The 18,954-nt window shown below is 33.5% G+C and overlaps 1 protein-coding gene across 3 annotated transcripts; it reads left to right on the forward strand.

Annotated features, from left to right (window-relative positions):
* Window positions 1-194: 194 nt before the first annotated feature.
* Window positions 195-18,608, forward strand: LOC109337241 (kinesin-like protein KIN-7O). 3 transcript variants are annotated; one of them, XM_019574166.1, is made up of 32 exons: window positions 195-464; window positions 548-637; window positions 1,181-1,299; window positions 2,155-2,268; window positions 2,401-2,482; window positions 2,834-2,901; window positions 2,988-3,062; window positions 3,207-3,352; window positions 3,424-3,526; window positions 3,951-4,031; window positions 5,883-5,951; window positions 6,086-6,145; window positions 6,220-6,381; window positions 9,024-9,080; window positions 10,499-10,744; window positions 10,821-10,883; window positions 10,966-11,145; window positions 11,301-11,405; window positions 12,160-12,231; window positions 12,567-12,716; window positions 13,248-13,361; window positions 13,427-13,513; window positions 13,615-13,818; window positions 13,916-14,098; window positions 14,793-14,999; window positions 15,124-15,213; window positions 15,637-15,777; window positions 16,377-16,474; window positions 17,328-17,475; window positions 17,620-17,739; window positions 17,821-17,892; window positions 18,209-18,608. In XM_019574166.1, the coding sequence occupies exons 1-32, from the start codon at window positions 341-343 to the stop codon at window positions 18,434-18,436; spliced, it is 3,858 nt and encodes a 1,285-aa protein (XP_019429711.1). In that variant the 5' UTR covers window positions 195-340; the 3' UTR covers window positions 18,437-18,608. The 3 variants fall into 3 exon arrangements, with proteins under 3 accessions (XP_019429711.1, XP_019429712.1, XP_019429713.1); XM_019574167.1 differs by having other exon boundaries at window positions 10,824-10,883; XM_019574168.1 differs by having other exon boundaries at window positions 10,827-10,883.
* Window positions 18,609-18,954: the final 346 nt, after the last annotated feature.

Below are 18,954 nucleotides of genomic sequence, written 5' to 3' on the forward strand. Positions count from 1 at the left end.
GTCATAAAATACTTAATTAACTCCATGATTTAAGTTTAATTCCACATTTAACACATTATAAGAATCATTCATGACAAAGTTGAATAAGACAAACATTGATAAGTAAAGTGAAATTTTCATAATTAAAGAGTAACTAACATATCCCTACAAAGTCATTGAACTACTTATTTAATAATGATTTTGTCTTCTTGTAGCAAAGCCAACGCAACAAGCACATAGCCCTAATTTTATTTGTGACATAAGGCGGGAAAATTCAAATTGAACAGAACCTCACCAACAACAATGAAATCTCACTCCAATTTTCCAACAATACTTTGATTCACGTTTTCTCTGTTCTTTGATGGAGAGGATTCACGTAACCGTTCGTGCAAGGCCACTTTCTCTAGAAGATGCTAAGACTAGTCCATGGAGGATCTCATCCAATTCCATTTCCATTCCAAATCATTCTTCTAAGTTTGAATTTGGTATCTATTCTTACTTTCTTTCGATATTCGCTTTGTTTTTTCTCTTTCTTTTTTCTTATTAGTTTGGAATTTATGTTACGCAGATAAAATATTCAGTGAGAATTGTAAGACCGCGGAAGTCTATGAAGCTCGCACTAAAATTATTGTCTCCGCCGCAGTTCGCGGATTCAACGGTTAGTTTTGTGCTGCTTTGATTTAGTGAAATTCAATTCAGTCTCTGAGATATTAAAAGTCACAATTTTATGTCTGTGGATCTGTCTGTTTGCTGGCCGAGTTTTAGAGGTTAAGGAATGAAAATGGAAAACTTCATAGCTATATCACAAATGTATTGCATAGCTTCTGAATCTTTCCATTCTCTCAATTACTCTCTAAAAATCAACTCGCAAACGGATCTGTAATGGTAGTTCATTGTGAGCCCTTTAAGTTTGTTATTCCAGAGAAAGGAAATGCACGAGTCAAAAAAATATCTATATGACTCTCAAGCCTTCCATTTTCCTTATTTCCCCTCTAAAAATTAACTTGCACGCAAAATTCTATTTGCAAGTTGAATTTTGGAGGAGAAAGAAAGAAAACAGAGGACTTCAAAGTCATCTCATAAGTGTATTTCATGTCTCTCAAGCTTTTCCATTCCTTCCATTACCCTTGAAATACCAACTGACAAACAGACCCTAAAGGATGGATTTGGGTATTGACTCTTTATGTTTTGTGAACTGAAGGTACTGTTTTTGCTTACGGGCAGACTAATAGTGGGAAGACTCATACAATGCGAGGCTCAAAATCGGAGCCGGGAATAATTCCTCGTGCAGTGCATGATTTGTTTCAAATTATTCAACAAGTAAGCATTCTATCCTTAATCTTGTGTAGTGTGGTTGGCTAGGATATTTTAAACATGATGATGATATTAGTGACTGTTTTCAGTGCTGTAATGATGTAAAGTGTAAGCTATGTGAATTTTCAAGCTTTGATGCTTGGTATGATATTTCATATATTGGACTGAGGCTGAATTTGATGAATTGTTGGATATTGGTTAACTTAGTTGTAGAACCTTGCCTTAAATGATTCAGGCATGTGTGGAGAAGACATGCGGAAATTCTTGTAAAGAGAGTAGATCATATGAAAGCTAAACCAATCACTAGAACTATAGGCGAAACCATTGAGAAGAATTTAAATGTACATTGATTGTTTATAGACATGATGCATAATAGAACATTGTGCTGCTATTTGATACATGTAGGAAATCAAACCTAGTGGGAAAATGCTTGGTTGTTGCAGTTGTTGTAGTAGTGGTAATTGTTCTTAACTGCGTTTTATTTTAGTGTTAATCAAACAAACAAACATCCTTATAATTGAAACCTTCTGTAGTTTTCGGGCATGTACCTTGACTTGCAACAACTAGTTGGAGAATGATTGGCTTTCATAACTATGTTCTACTTATGAATAAAAGCAGCCTAGTGCATGAGGCTACAAGCTAATGGGGGATAACTATATTTTACTCAAGAATAGAAACAAACACTATATTTAATCTTAATGCCGCCGGGTTGTTTGAGTATCTGGAGATGATTCTGAAATCTATGCTCCTAAGTTGTTACATCATGATATTCCCAAATTTAATGAATTTTTCAATGTCTGTCTTCCTTATTGAGTATCGACTCTCATAATACCTATAATATTGTCATTCTTTTAATGTTAGGATGTGGACAGAGAGTTTCTTCTCAGAATGTCATACATGGAGATTTATAATGAAGAGATAAATGATTTATTGGCTCCTGAACATCGAAAACTGCAGATTCATGAAAGTCCAGAGGTTATTCATTTTTAACATTCTTATATTCATATACACACATTTATATATATTTATATACTTGTGAAGTCTGCTCATGTCTGGTATTATATATGTATTCCCTGATATTTCATATCATTTTTTCTAATCTCACAGCGGGGAATATATGTGGCGGGGTTGCGAGAAGAAATTGTTGCTTCTCCTGAGCAAGTCCTTGATCTCATGGAGTTTGGAGAATGTAATTTATTCTTTGCACTTTTCTTATGGTTATTCTATACCCCTTTATGAGTTTTTTCCGTGGCTTACATATATCCATTCATGTATAATTGGAGTGCAATCACGGCATACTGAAAGTTGAAATGAAAATGAGTACCAATCTGAAGTTGATTTCTGTATCCTTCTGTTTGTCTAGTTAGTATCTGTATATTTACATTTGTGACGTATTCTTTAGCCTATTACTTCATTCCCCTCTCCCGAACTGAGCATACTCGCCTGCAAGTTGATTGCTTCTAAGAACAGTACTGTGATGCATTTAATACTAGTTTTATCTGCCAACTAATATTTTCCTATGTCTCTGCATGTGAATCAGCTCATAGACATATTGGAGAGACAAATATGAATTTGTACAGTAGTAGGTCCCACACTATTTTTCGAATGGTAATCACTTTTCTTTTTCCTGTTTACTTTCTTTAAGGTAAAAAGTTATTATGCTTGTCTCTCCATTAATACCTTTGATTGAATAGATAATTGAGAGTAGGGATAGAAGTGAAGATGAAGGCAATGACAACTCTATTGATGCTGTGCGTGTATCAGTTCTAGTATGTCACTACTCTGCATAACAACTAATCTCTTCTGTATCACTAATTTTGTGTATGGGCATCCACACAAATGTATCTTCTCTTTTAGAAATGAATACCTTGGTGTAAATTTTCAAATTTGTAATAATATTTTCTTATTTACAGAATTTGGTGGATCTTGCTGGTTCAGAACGCGCTGCAAAAACTGGAGCAGAAGGTGTTCGGCTCAAAGAGGGTTCTCACATAAACAAAAGCTTAATGACTTTGGGAACTGTGATTAAAAAATTGAGTGAAGATGCTGAGAATCAAGGGTAAGTATAAATTATTATATTTAGCTTTTCAGTTTTCAATGTTCAAAATGAAAATGTAATATTTCATGCAGAGGTCATGTTCCTTATCGAGATAGCAAGCTTACACGAATTTTGCAGCCTGCATTAGGAGGAAATGCTAACACAGCTATAATATGTAACATAACCCTTGCACAGGTGAGATATCCCTTCAATGTTTTATGCCTTGTCACAAAGTTTATCATCAACTTGTGAATTACTTTCTACTTATTTGCAAAATCTCTTTTTTTTGGGTAATAAATTATATCATTTTAGATTACTGAATATAACGTACTAGTTGGTGTCCCCTTTATCTACCATGAGTTTGGTCTTGGTAGTACCAATTGCCCAAAAGATATCCTCTCATGACACCTTGAAAATATAAAAAGTGCTAATTTCAAACATTAAGCTATCCCTATTCTATACATCCCAGTTTAAAATGGTTGGTTGTTTCACAGGCTTGGAGCTATCATTGGTCATACAAGATCAATTTCTTTTCCAAATCACAGTCAACTTCATGATTGCTATTTTTGTGAATGAATCTCATAGTTCTTCACTAATATTCTTTGTTGTTATGTTGCAGATTCATGCAGATGAAACTAAAAGTAGCCTCCAATTTGCAAGTAGAGCTTTGCGTGTCACAAATTGTGCTCAAGTGAATGAGGTTTCTTCTAATCTGTTCCCTATGTTTGAGACCTCCTTTGCTTTTATTTCATTCTTCTTTTCTTTGGGTTGGGTGGATATGGATATCTCATGCCTTTTACTTGAATGTGAAAAAATTGAATACTTTTTGTGTATGAATAAAATTGTATATGATTTCATTACAATATATCAATGTCATTAAAACTGGACAGGAAAACTAGGAACAAGCCTCCTGTCCAGTCCTGGTTAACCCTTGGAACCATTTATATGGTTGGACTGGTCTAAATCAGTCAAAATCGGTTAAAAACTGGGTTTAACTGGTTAAAAAAACAAAATTAAAAGCTTTCTCCATGTTGCATGCATCGCATTACTGTTTCCTTTTTCTTGCTCCTAGCCCAATTGCAAGTCTCTCTCCTTTCTATATTTATTGTTGCCTGCCTCTGGAATTCCAATGACCAATTTTATTTTCATTATTGTTTTAACCAATTAAGTCAGCTTATATCAATTTAATTAGTCATTACTTATGATAATGATGCTTGATTAGATGCAAAATTGTGATCAGTGAATTGCATTGTTATATTGATTCTTGAAAGTTGTCTCTTGACTTATAATTACAGGACTTTAATCATAGTATTTTACTATGTATATTTATTAATAGTACATATTATAACTGGTTAGACCATCCTACCTAACCAACTGAACTTCAACTGGAACATTTTTGGCTTCCTCTCCAATCCAGCTTTAACAACAATGCAATATATAAACTTGGAAAATAACTACTTCCCGGAAACAGGGCTAAAATCTAAGACAACTAATAATCTGTCCTTATGACACCCCCCCTTAAGTTGATGAATGCATATCTATCATTATCAGCTTACTATCAAGGTTTTGATTGAAACCTCCTTGCAGGTAGCCCTTTAATTAACACATCTGCAAACTGCAAACTGCAAACTTGAGGGAAAATATGATGTGATGATTAGTCCACTATCCAATTTCTCCTTGATAAATTGGTGGTCTATTTTGATATCTGTTCTCCTGTCATGCCAAATGAGATTATGAGCCATGCTAAGGGTAGATTTGTTGCCATAAAACAGCTACATATGAGCATTAAGTTTTATTCTAACATCACACAATATAATCCTCTTCCACAGTAACTTGCGAACTGCTTGTGCCACACTTGATCAAGCAACCACGTTTTCTTTCTTAGTCCACATTACTGAAGTTCCATCGAAAAATATAATGTAACAACTGCTTACCTCTTGTCAATGGCGGATCCTGCATAATCAGCATTTGTGTACACCCTGATAGATTCTTGCATCTTTTGAATAATAATTTTTTTAGGTGTAGTTTAAGAAACTGCAGAATTTATCCACAGCCTTCAAGTGTCTCACCCACAAGTGATGCATGAACTGGCTAACAGTATTGGCATGTAAAGCAGTGAAGGCGGTTTTGTGGTGAAGGCAGGCTAGGATTGATTTAAGAAGTAGAATGTCCCAAATCAGGAGCTTTGATACCATCTTGAATTGAACGTTGGAAAAACTGAATATTACTACTGAATGAATACAACTGTACATCGTTTGATTACAACATATATACCTAGCAAAATAACTACTTGCCTGATAAAATCGGACAAAATACATGATAACTAATAAAATGTCCTTAGAATCATATAGTTTGCACATGAGACTGTTACAACACTTATTCCTGAAAAGTTTTACTTTCATTGCACCATTCCATGCAGGCAGGTTTAGTTATTGATGTAAAGATGTGCTTATTATATATTTTTGTCTTATGTTGTATGATTTAGTTCTGATTTGCATTGAAGTGTATGTCTTCTTTCGGTGTAACTTCTTCCACTTTGTTTTTGCTCCAGATTTTGACAGATGCTGCTCTGTTAAAGCGTCAAAAGAAAGAGATTGAAGAGCTTCGTGCCAAATTGATGGTTGATCTGGTTTCCTGTTGCTATTTTTGTTTTTTATTTGATGCACACTTTCTTTTTGCTGGTTGAAAATGAACATAATTTTTTTTTTGTTTTCTCAAGTGTTGATGTAATTATATTTTTTATTTGTTCTTCAGGGTTCTCATTCGGAGCATTCAGCAGAGGAGATTCTGAACCTTCGGAATTCATTACTACAGGTATATAAATCTTTATTTGTTAATTATTAAGACATGATTGTACACTCTGTATGTTACAATGCTTTTCTTGCCAGATTGAACTGGAAAGGGAACGCATAGCTTTGGAATTAGAAGAGGAAAAGAAAACTCAGGCTGAATGGGAAAAGAGAGTAAAGGAGCAAGCCAAGAAAATCGAGAATTTGAGTTCAATGGTTTTGTTTTCAAATAGGGATGAGACTCGTGAACATATTAAAAAGGTATCATTAACGCATATACATGCTAGTATTTTGAGTGAAGGTGTGCAAGTTTTTTTCCCTCAGTCACTAAACCTAACTTTGCTATGTTTGGGATACATCCTACAAATAAAACGTGCAAATGTTTTAAAACAGAGGATTTTGTTGCTCAATGAATTTTAATGCATGTGCTTAATGAATATTTTAGAGGGTAAGACTAGATGCATGTACCTTCGTGCACTAAACCACCCTTTTTTATGCTTAATGAATAATGGTTTCTTTTGTTTTCAATGGAAATGAATATTCATCTTTTCCATGATCAATTGCCAAGGGATCATCCTGCGAAATCCTTATCTGAAGGATTTGGTGTTGCATGCTTATAGCTATTATGTGCTTAAAATACATAGTTGTTCATTGTAGTTCAAATGTCTTCAATGTTGCATCAAGCATTTTAGAACAGCCCATGGCCACACAATGCTCTGTATTCTTCTGTTTTGCTTTTGCCATTTAATAACAAAAATATTAAGGAAAGATAGAAGAACTATTTTCACAAGTTGGACATGATTTCTTGCTTTGTGATAGACTAAACATCGAACCAGCACAATTAAATATATATTTTTTATCATAGAATTCAGGAGTTTTAGGTAAAAGAAGCTTTGAAAATGATGGAGAATGACAAAGCAGTTGGATCAGATGGTATACCTATCAAGGCCTAGAAGGTTCTAGGAGAGTAGTACATTAGATGACTCACAAAGTTGTTTAATGAGATCATAAGGTATAAAAAGATGTTAGATATGTAAACTATAGGGAGATTAAACTCCTGAGCCATACTATGAAGCTATGAGACAAGAGAACTGAGTGAAGAATTAGATTGAGATAATAGACATATGTCACTGAAAGTCAATTTGGTTTTGTGATGGGGAGGTTGACCATGAAGGCTAAATACTTGCTATGACATTTGATGATTAGATAAGGAATAAATCAAAATACTTGCACATTGTCTTTATTGATTTGGAGAAGGCGTATGATAAGGTGCCTAAAGAGGTTTTGTGGAAAGCTCTAAAAAAGGAAAGTGTTTGAATTGCCTACTTTAAGTAATCAAGGATATGTATGATCGAGTCAAGACCAACATGAGAACATAAGACAAAGTCTCAGAAGATTTTTCTATTGTCCTAAGACTACATCAAGGGTCAACGTTGAATCCCTATTTGTTTAGATTGTTCTTGCATATCTTACTGAGCATATACAAGAACCAATGCCACAATGCATGTTTTTTGCTGATGATATTTTCTTAGTGGGAGACTCAAGAGAGGAATTAAATGGGAAACTAGAAATGTGGAGACAAACTTTAGAAACACATATATTTCATATAAGTCGAAGTAAGGTAGAGTATATGGAGTGTAAGTTTAAAAAGATGCGGACAAGCTCTACTATAGAGCTAAAGATTGAGGATCATATCTTACCACGAATTACTAGATTTAGGTATCTTAGGTTAATCATACAATACAATAGGAAAATTGACAGAGATGTGAACCATAAGATTCAAGCAAGTTGGATAAAATGACGAAGTGTTTTAGGTGTAATGTGATAAAATGGTACCACTCAAGCTTAAGGAAAAGTTTTACCGCACGGCTATAAGGCATGTAATGTTATATGAGACTAAATATTGGACAGAAAATATCAATAAGAGAATTGACTCCATGTAGTAAAGATGAGATGTTGCTTTGGACGAGTGGACACACTAGACAAGATAAAATTAGAAATGAATGCATTATGGAGAAAGTTGGAGTAACTCCTATTATAGAAAAGATTGTAGAATCACGCCTTATGTGGTTTGAACATGTGTGGAGGAGATCAGTAGAAACCCCATAAGGATAGTAGAGCAAATGAGAGTTAATCCAATTTCTTGAGGAAGAGAAAGACCGAGAAAAATCATAGGTAAAATGATTAGGAATGGTTGATTTGGGAATTAAAGGATATCAAATTAGACAGGGCTGGGTATCACGAGAAAAGTATTTTTAGATTTGCTTTGTGCACTTTTTAAACTTCACTTATAGAAGAAACATAAAACTGGAAATGTGAATTCCTATAATTCTATTGTCAATCTCACACTACTCAATCTGGAATAACTCTAGTCCCGATTCATGCAGAACTTGGCACTTACAGCCCTAGACATAAAATAAAAAAGACAAATATAACTGTAGAGCTGGACCATAGTTACCTGGTAGGTAGTATGGCAAATTCAGTATGTGAACATGCAGTATGGCAAATTCAGTATGTGGTACACAGGGCAAATCATTGAACCGGATAACTATGTTAAACCCTGCATGCAGCCTAATTCATGGAAATCTAAAATTCTGGTAATCATAATTAATGTCGAAACTGACAGTTGCGTCTAAAGTAATAATTTCAAATTCTACGCATGAATTATAAATAATGATGTTCTGCGTTAAGAACTGGTTTTCCTAATTATTTCTTCAGTCCTGATTTGTTCTGTTATTTTCACAAGGTAGCCTGCAAAAGCATGTTTATTTACTTTTCTTTCTTTTGGCCAACACTAACTTCTAGAAACTGATACGCTTTTGTCTAATATTTTTTATACATTCTCTTGTCCTCTTCCTCTCTCACTTCCATTTGTTGATCAAGTTTTCATGCATGCTCTGCAGGATAAGAGGCGGGATACATGGTGTCCAGGAAATGTTTTGAGGGAGCAACTCAGAGATGTAATATGTTTTCTCCTTGCTATTAGTTCTTTTGAATAGTTCTAATGGGTCTTATTTTATATGTATTATGCATTGGCGTCTGCATATGGCGTCTGCATATGGCGTCTTTAAAATGATTTTTATTGTTAATAATCACATTCTTTATCTTTTACTGGGATAAAATACACAAACTTGTAAGATCCTTTATTGAGGCACACTACACTATCTTCTACCAATACAATCTCATGCTGTAGCAAAAGATACAATTTATGAACTACTAAGGAGCATCTCTTTGCTTAGAATTTTTTTGTATGCAACCTGGTTTAATGATGACTTGATTCTGGATCATTCCAGATCTGGTTGATCTATGTTTGACTCAATACTCATAGATTTCCATATCTCTATTCCTGTGAGTTTGAGATTGAATGAGTGAACTTCCATTCATCTAGAGCAGGCAATTTTAAGGGCATAACTTCAGTCCATCAAAATTCAGTCATCCCTAGGGACGGATCCAGAAATTTTAGGTAGTTAGGGCATAGATATCATACATGTGTAAAAACTGCCTATGAGTGTTCATGTTATACATAGTCCTAAGTCCGAATAAATGATAAAGGTTGTGTTAGGCAGTCGACAATCAATGTAAAACTTTATTGAGTCTCTATGATATGGTATATGATAAAGGGCAATAGGGGCACAAATAATATAAAAGTTCAAATGTATAGAGTAGAAATGATAAAATAATTATCATATATAGTAAAATTTCACAAGTTAGTGGGGCATTTGCCTTCACTACCATGTGAGTAGGTTCGTCCCAGGTTATGCCAATGATTCATTCTCAGTCTTACTGACTGATGCCTAGAATCATCTCTCGAAAGCACAATAACGCAAGAAGGAATATATTAGAAAGAAGAAGAGCAAGTCACTCAAAGTTAGCAAATGGAGTGGGGTATGTATATATGATATTGGTGTCTTGGTGGAGTTGTGGCTGATCATTATGATCTTTGAAGAACAGCATTATTCCATCTGATTTTTGCATTTGACTATCTGGTTGTAGAGAGCAATCAGGTCATTCCTTAGACTACCTGGGGGAAAAGAGAGTGGGAGCAGGGCATCGAATTGAACTGCTTCAACTTTCTGTGCTACAACTTAATGACCTTTGGGCATGTGAGATTTAGCTCTTCATCTCATTACACATACATTTTAAGGAATTCATTAGACATACTTTTCATTCCATGACTTTCTTCTGTAGGTATATATAGTTTTCTTATGCTAAATTATGACTTGCTTGAAACTCGATAATCAGAACTTAGAAATGGGAATTATATCTGGTATTACTGTTTTTATAGCATAATACATTATGAATTTCATCATACCATGATAGTTATCTTGTTGCTTGTATCATATTTGTAATTATAATTCATTTGTTTTCTGCACCAAAGGTATACTCTAATATCCAACCAAATGCTTCTACTATAAAACCCACGAGACATAAGCGAGAAGACATAGGACCACTTCTTCCTTTCGAAGAACTTGTAAATGAAGATGACTTTGTGGATCAGTCCCTTAAGCAAGAAGATGATAATAAAGGTGATGCTAATGAGAGCTGCAAACTACCAGACCCTCGTGCTTTATTTCATGTGACAAACAGGAAAAAAGTTCCACTGCGGAAGAAAAGTTTATCCATGGTTCGTCATATGGCTTACCAATATTTCCTCATCTTCAACTTTCAGTAGTTTGTATACTAAAATCTTGCGAATATAGCAGGAGGAGTTTCTCGAATTGCAGGAAGAATATGAGAATTTGCTTCTAAAATTTGAAACTCAGGTTTTATTTTTCATTCTTCATTCACTTCCAGCAAGCCAGAAGCTGCTAGACTTTGAACATGACCATGTTTAGCTTATTGCAGAGAACAACAAATGAGATACAAATTGAAGCATTGAGAAAAAAGCTGCTTGAGGCGAACTCTCTTCCATCTACAGAGGCTGACTTTTCAAATTATGCCAATGATGTTAACTTGAATGGGGATAAAACTGTGAGTTTTAGAGATTCAGAGGCTATTCTTGTTATCAAGAGACTTCAAGAACAGGTTTTATTTCTTTTTCATGTTTCCTTTTCTGTCTTTAGTTCCAAATATTTATTTATTACATTCCCTACTTTGTGCTGCATTAAAATGTATCTATTTATTTTTATATTTTATAAATTTTCAATGGCTCTTATATTTTTTGTCCTTATATCTTGAAGATTAAGGTTCTGGAAATTGAAAAGATATCAAGCCAACAAAACCTGGATGATGTTGTTGATCTTGCAACTGAGCAGAACATATGTGCCCGGGAGAAATTTGAAGAGGTGACCATTGTTTAAGTCAATAATGTTTCTTTCAAGTGCCATGTAATTATATTAATGTTTACTCATAAAATATTATTGAGCTTGCCCTGGTTGAACTTTTAGAGTGAGGAAAATATAATTTTAATTTCATTGGACTAACATGAACAGGTGATTCTTGTTGAGACCATCTGGAATCCCAGATTCACAAGCTGTCTGCTCTACTCGTTGAACTCCACTCATAGAGAAAAGCTTTGTTTTCATTTTTCCTTGATATACTGAAATCAATTCAAGTATCAAGGTTAAATTGAGTAGATACAACAACCTCAGCTGTTTATGTAATTATGTGGCCATTAACTTCCCCACTTGGTAGCTGAACCTTGTTATCTAAAAAAATATTTGTCTTTGCTACCCTCTTTTAAAATCCAAATCACAACTTCACATATGAAAAAAATATAAAATTAAAATAAAGGTTAAAAACATAGAACAATAAAAATTACGTGCCTATTTATAAGTTGTATCTTAGTTTATTTTTAATATGGTAGTATGATAGGTAGATAGGTTACTCCAAGAGTTCAATTGATCATGGTTCCGTATAACATTTCTGTGCAACAATTTGAAATTTTTCACTGTTTCAGATGATCCCAATACATAATCTTTCAATTATTGGAAAGCATATTTGATAATTGGATGCCTAAACCTATGAGTATTTGTCAATATTCCACACTCTTTCCCCGCTTCACATTTCTAATTCCTGAATTTTATTTCATTTGCTTAGCTCTATGAAGATCTTATAAATGCACAGGATGCAGCTCGAGTGGCTAATGAACAACTTACTTCCAGTGAAACTGTGAGTGATGTTAGTGTTGTTTTTATGCTCTGTATACAAATTTAGATTTTTCCTTATGGCTTCAAAGATGGTTTTAAAATTGTGCAAAAGAGTATTTCATGTTGTACATATTTTATGTAAAGCAAAAGTTATTTTGTATGTGTTTGGTAACATTTATAAAAAGCACTTTTTACTATGAAGGAACATTTCAATGCAAACTTCTCATGGGTAAGACTTGTCATTTTAACATTTTGTAAGGATATTTCTGCCTGGAAAGCTATAATGACTTCTCCATGTTTCTTTACCACTTACATAGCTTCCTATCCTGTAAAACTGATTCTTGAAACTTTATGTAGGATGGAAATTTTGAATTTTTGGTTAATGTTTCTACTGAAGTTCAAGAAATAATGTCAGAAGTACAAAACTCAAAAGAAGATGTTCAAAGTGTTATTTTAATAGTGGATGATGCCGTTAAAAGTTTCTCTGCTCTCTGTGAGATGTTCTGTGTAAGTACTACTACTAAGGAACTGTAGGATAAATTTAGGCAAAACTACTAGATTCATCCTCTAAGTTATTTTCTGTTTTCAAGTTGGTCCTATAAGTTTTTTTTTCTTTCAGATAAGTCCTCTATTTTATTTTCTATTTTCAAATTGGTCTTTGTTATTTTTGTTTCAAGTTGGCTTTACAAGTGTTTTTTGTTAAATTTTTAGCCTTAAATCCATTTTATGGTGCAGTTTCAGAAAACAAATAGATGGATGCCGTAGATCTTGAAATTCTGAACTGAATGATACAAAAATTGTGAATTTTATTAGAAAATTGAAAGAGTTATGAGAAAAACCTATTGATAGGACCGAAGTGAAAATAATAAATAAGTTAGAGGACCAATCCAATAGTTTTGCCTTATGTAATTAAACAAAATTACAGTGTTTTTTATATAATGCCTTGAGATGCTATCTTTGGTTTGTTAACTAATATTTCTATGCAGGTATTTGTATTGTCTTATGATTGTTAATTTAATATTTCAAGGTTTAATGCAGGATTTTAAAGCTTCAATATCTCAGGATGCTGCAGAACAAAATTTAATATTGAGTAACCATCAGAAGTTGAATTCTTGCTTACTACAAAAAATATCCGAGCTTCAGAATGAGAAGGTAACGTTGCCTTTTCTATGTATACTCTATTTCTAGTTGTATTTGGTCTGATATTTGTGCTGCAGATTCTTCTTGACGGCCAAGTAGATGATCTTCAAAAGCAGCTTCAGGAGGCCAAACTAGATGCTCAGAATTCTAAAAACTCTTTGATGGTGTGCCTTTCTTTGATAATATATTATCTATGTTATCTTATATTTTGTTTGAATATGCAATGCAGTAAATTGGGGCCATTAACTTTTTATTGTTGCAACAGGAGTGCTCAGAACAGAAAGAAATTGAAAATTCAGAGCTTATTTCATATATTCAAACTCTTGAAAAAGATATATCATCTTTAACATCATCTTCATTGGCCAAGGAAAGGGAAGTTTTAAGAAAAGATCTTGAGAAGACAAAAACCAAGTTGAAAGAAACTGAGTCCAAGCTTAAGATTGCCATACAAGAGAGAACAAAACTTGAGGTTTTCCTCTTCAAACAATATTTTCTTGGTTTCCTTGTACGCTATTGGTTTGTGAAAGTGATATCCTTTTTTCCCTAACATATCATGTATACTTTAGGGTGAGAAAGCTTATGCTGAACGAGAGATTAAACGATTGCACGGTCAGAACTCTCTTCTTGAACGTGATATTAACAAACGTGATTCAGTTGCTGGTAGAAGACGTGATTCAATTGTTGAAAGGAGTTCAAAGGTGTTTGATCCTAAAATACCAAAGGGTCCTTCTCTGCAAGAAACATTACAGGTTTTGACATTGGGAGCAAGCTAGTAATTCCTTTTATAAATAAATAGTTGTAGCAATAAATATGTATGTTTAATTGGTGCTTTCCCATATGGTGAGAGGGGGTTGACTTTATTGGAATTTGGCACATTCTTCTTCTTGTTATTATTATATGTTTAAATGTGTGTAAAAACACCCTTCACTAATTCATGCTTTTTGGCAACAATAGCTTATTTGTAGTTACTCTAATTGAAGGTGGCACTATAGAATTATATTTCACTGTAAACTTAAAATATTATTTATATAATGAATTATATCATACACTGTAAAATTAGATAGTTCCATCTTGTAGTAGTTACGCACTTGTACGGTTGATAGTGCTTGTAGTATTTCTGTATTTAATCATCACCATCTTCATTTGCTTCATAAATGCCTTTTTTTGTTAACTGAAGGATATGCTATTCCCTTCTCTGGTCAAACTCATGCTTTGTAATCTTCAATCCACAGTCTTTACACATATTCATCTGTTGTTTTCTGGAATCTTATTATACCATTCCTGAGTTCTTGCATTGTAATTGCATCCTGATGCCTTTATATAAACATATTTGCCTCTTCTCTGATGTCAAAGGTTTCTTCATCATAATGAGAATTAATTTGATGCTTGATTATTCATCTTTTACTTTTAAAAAATTAAGTCGGATAAGTGACATGTTTTCAGGAAGAGTACCAAAAGCTTGAAGTTTTTGCATTTGAATTAGAAACAAGAATAACATCTTTGGAAGAAGAACTAGCAGCTGCCTTGAAGGAGAAAGAAGAAGCCATTTCTATTAACGAAGGTTTGACATCAGAGCTGGATGACTTGACTGAAAAGCTGAACACATCAACCTCTGAGCTGTATAATTTGAAGGAGGATATTTCAGCTCTTGTAAGAATTTCTGTGAAAGTTCTTCCTAGGTTTCTCCTTTTGACCAAGTTGTTAGGTGATGTGTTTAATATCTGGTATGCTTTCTCAATGAAACCATCAAATCTGCCATCTTATTCTTGTGCAGAGACAAATATTGGAAGATTCTGATCTAGTCCAAGAAAAATTGAAAAGCTCTATCAAAGTATTGGAGGAAGAGAAGGAGGAGTTGTCAATGGTAATATAAATGCAACTTTTCTTTTCTGCCTGTTGATTGTGAATCTTCCCTTTTCTTTTTATTATAATATATGACTATCATTTTAGAAAGTATCTAGAGGATACTTAGATATAGAGAGAATATATCATATTATGATTATATCTTAGATTTTTAGAGTATCTTAAAAGATTTCATAGGATTGAGATTACTTTATCTTATCTTTTATGATTTGTTTCATTATTTAATCAAGAGTCTATTATTAGTATAAATAGGGTTAAGATTATGTCATCATATTACATCATCATTCACAATAATATCAATACAATTTACTATTTTGAGCATTCCTTTATCTCCTTCCATATCTAAACCCTCTAATTTCTAATTTCTAATTTCAATACTGTATATCAAGTTAGAGCTATTTCATGAGTCTCCTTGATCTTGCAGCAACTTACAGATTCTCTTTTGGCAATAGAGGAGGAAAGGGCAATTTCGTCTGCCAAAGAGAAGGCTTCAATTGTAGCCATAGAAGAACAGTTAGTAACAAAAAATGTACAAATTACATCATTATCAACAGAATTATCAGAAGTAAGATTCACGGCTCTACTATTTTTGAAAGTTTCATTTGTTTTTTTTTTCTTGTTTTATAAATTTACATGGGTCCTTGAAGCATATTTGTTTAGACTGCAGTGTCGCCTTCATTTACTGGAATGTGATACCCCTTCTTTCTTTTCTTTAAGGTTTATAGATAGACCTTAAATGTTCTTTATAGTTTTAATGTTAGCACGTGCACAAATAAATTCATGTAAGCTCAAGTTTCAACAATGACCTAGTCTAAGTTTTTCCCCGTTTAGTTGAGTTTCCACATTATAGTCAATCAGAGAATAACTCTTACCATTATTAATTATTTTGGTATATTCTTTTACAATATAACCCTCTAGTAAATAATACTTCCATGCATCATCCCATTCTCAAAAAATAAAATCATTTAATGGGATAACCTATGCTGTGGTACAAGTAGTTAAGTGATTGTGTATATGACAGTAGAAAAAAAGTGAAATTAAGTATGAAAAATATATAAAGTCATGCAATGTTTTCCATACTGCTGTTTTCAAGTTGTTTGTTGCATATAGTTTCTTTCTAATTTTCATGGCATCATATTGATAGAATTTGTTTATGAATTTAAGGTACGAAATGAATTGGAATTCTGTAGAGAAGAGTGTCGGACCCTCCAAAAAAATTTGACTATTTCAGATGAAAACTCACATCTCAAGGAAAAATTCAGGTTTGATTTAATTTATTATAATACTTTACTTATGTCTTTCTCTTCTCTATCACTTATTACTCTTATTTGCCATGATTGTTTTCTTGCTATATGTAATTTTTACCTTCCAAAACATTTTTGAATGTTAACTGAATTTGGCTGGCCAGTTTGAGATAAACCTTTCTGAAAAATATTTATCCTTGTGCACAGTTGATTTTGGTCTTACATACTATACTAGGAGTCTAGGAACTAAGTTAAGCCCATCATATCACTCTAGCATTGGTCTTTCAAGTATCATGTTGTAACTTGTACTTGGTCAGAATGGTTTAACTGGGCCAACTTTATGTGTTTTGAGTCCTTTACAGGAGATGATCTGTGTTCACTGATATGCTGTTAAATGTTTGTTCATTAATCATGTCAACATGTGGAAATATGAAGCCTTTTGCTGATCTATGCTATCTTTGACTGGATAGTTGATTGTAAGGGTGACTCAGTGCTTACAAAAGATGTATACCCTACAATTTATGTTGTGGAAAGTTTCTTATACACCTCGTTGGTTTCTTATGATGAACTGCAATGATTTAAAACAGGCATAGTTGGGTTACAATGTAGCTATGTTCCTCTTTTTGTTTACCTTTTCCTTATCTAAAATTTTACATGCAACACATCTCACCTTTTATGGTTGTTTTGCTTTTGGGTCAACCTCATATTTTACTTAGGTTGTTTTCACATGTTGCTTCCAAATTAGAGATGCTTGAGAGTTGAGAGCATCGCGTCTACCGTTTCCAGTTTTTGTTTTTCAAAAATGGTCTACCAGCTTTAACTATCAAAGAAAGTAAATCATTATTGCAATGATGCTATTTTATGGCTGCAGAGAAAAAGCATTGGAGATAGATCAATGGGAGAATCACCTTGAAACAGTCGATGCTGAGAGCAAACAACTACATGTTCTAAATAAAGGAGATGATTTATCAACTCTAAGAGAGTTGGATACTGCTTCAGAATTGTCCCAAGAGTTTCAGGTTTCTCCTTCACTGCCACTACTTGTAGGAGATCTGTCATTATAAAACTGTCAATATATACAACTTGGGACTTAGGAACAAAGATCTATCTGTTAGAATCCTCAAACAATTACTTTTTCTTTTCAAATCTGGTTTCCTTGACAGAATCTCAAGAATGAACTTTCCATTGTGACAAAAGAAAGGGACAAATTGATGACTCAGTTGGAGGATCAACAGAAACATGTTATGGAAGTGGAACTTCTGCAAAAGCATTGCCACAATGAGGTAAGACTAAAAAGTTTATTTTCTGGTATTTACCTTGTAAATCACTGTAACCACGTTATGGTCTATTTTACTCATTTTCAGTTATCAAAGGCAAAGGTCGAAGTCGATGAACTGAGTAGGAAAATTTCCTGTACTGAAACCAAAATGCACGCTGTAAGTGCCATATTTTTTAATTTATCTGGTTTAGGTTGGACATTTTCTATGCTTTTATTACATGTGCCAAATTCCACCTCCTTGAACTATACAAAGAGGGAGGGAAACTAATTTACAAAATAGTGAGTGTGCAATCCCTTAATTTACTTGGGAGTTATAAACCCACCTTAATGTTACAAAAAAATGTAACTTTTTCTTAGGTAACTAAAACGAGATAAGTGTTTTTCCTGTTTAGGACATAAATGTGTTTGAATCCACCTTTAGCCTAGGCTCATGCTCGAAAATGAGATAATGTTTTTGCCTTATTTGTTTGCAGGATGGAGTAGCAAACAGCAAAGATATGGCTAAGCTTAAAATGCGACTCCGTGGAACACAGGCAAGACTAGATGCTTTTCGTGGCAGAACTGAGGAAGCAATCAATGAATTAGATTTAATGAATAGGAAGTATGTTGCCGCTTCGGCGAAGCTGAAAGAACGATTGGCTTCACAAGGAATAGAGATCCTCAACCTAAAGAAACAGTTAGCTGCTGTGAAAGAGAAATAGAATTTGCATGGTTGTGCTTTAAGGTTTTAATCTCATCTTTTGTAGCAATTTGTATACATCTATTTATATCTTCTCACATTTTCTTTCCCAACAGTTCAAAAACAGTTAATTTATAACTGAACAATGAACTTGAAAAAGGGGGAAAATAATCCCTAACATGGGTAGCTAAGTTTTGGCTGTATAAAAGAATCAAATGATTCTGACCAAGATTTAGCTTGAACCTTGTTTTGTATCTTCTAGCCAAATGCTTTTATATTAAAAGCATGGAAGGAATGTGTATCCAAATTCAACATTGTAAGTTCAATATTTTAACAGAGGCACTCTGGTCCAAGATATTGGCTCATGCAAAAACCTCAAATAATTTATTAATTTGTATTTGCTTAATTGTACTATTAATTGTTACATAAACTGCTTCTGTAAAATTGAATTAGTAAATTGTAGTTCAGGAATGAAGTGGAGAAGCTTAATCACATTATCTTCCAATACTGTAAGCAACAATTACAGGATATTCAGAAACT

This window comes from Lupinus angustifolius, unplaced genomic scaffold, assembly GCF_001865875.1.
Source record: "Lupinus angustifolius cultivar Tanjil unplaced genomic scaffold, LupAngTanjil_v1.0 Scaffold_3_52, whole genome shotgun sequence".
Classification (NCBI taxonomy): domain Eukaryota; kingdom Viridiplantae; phylum Streptophyta; class Magnoliopsida; order Fabales; family Fabaceae; genus Lupinus; species Lupinus angustifolius.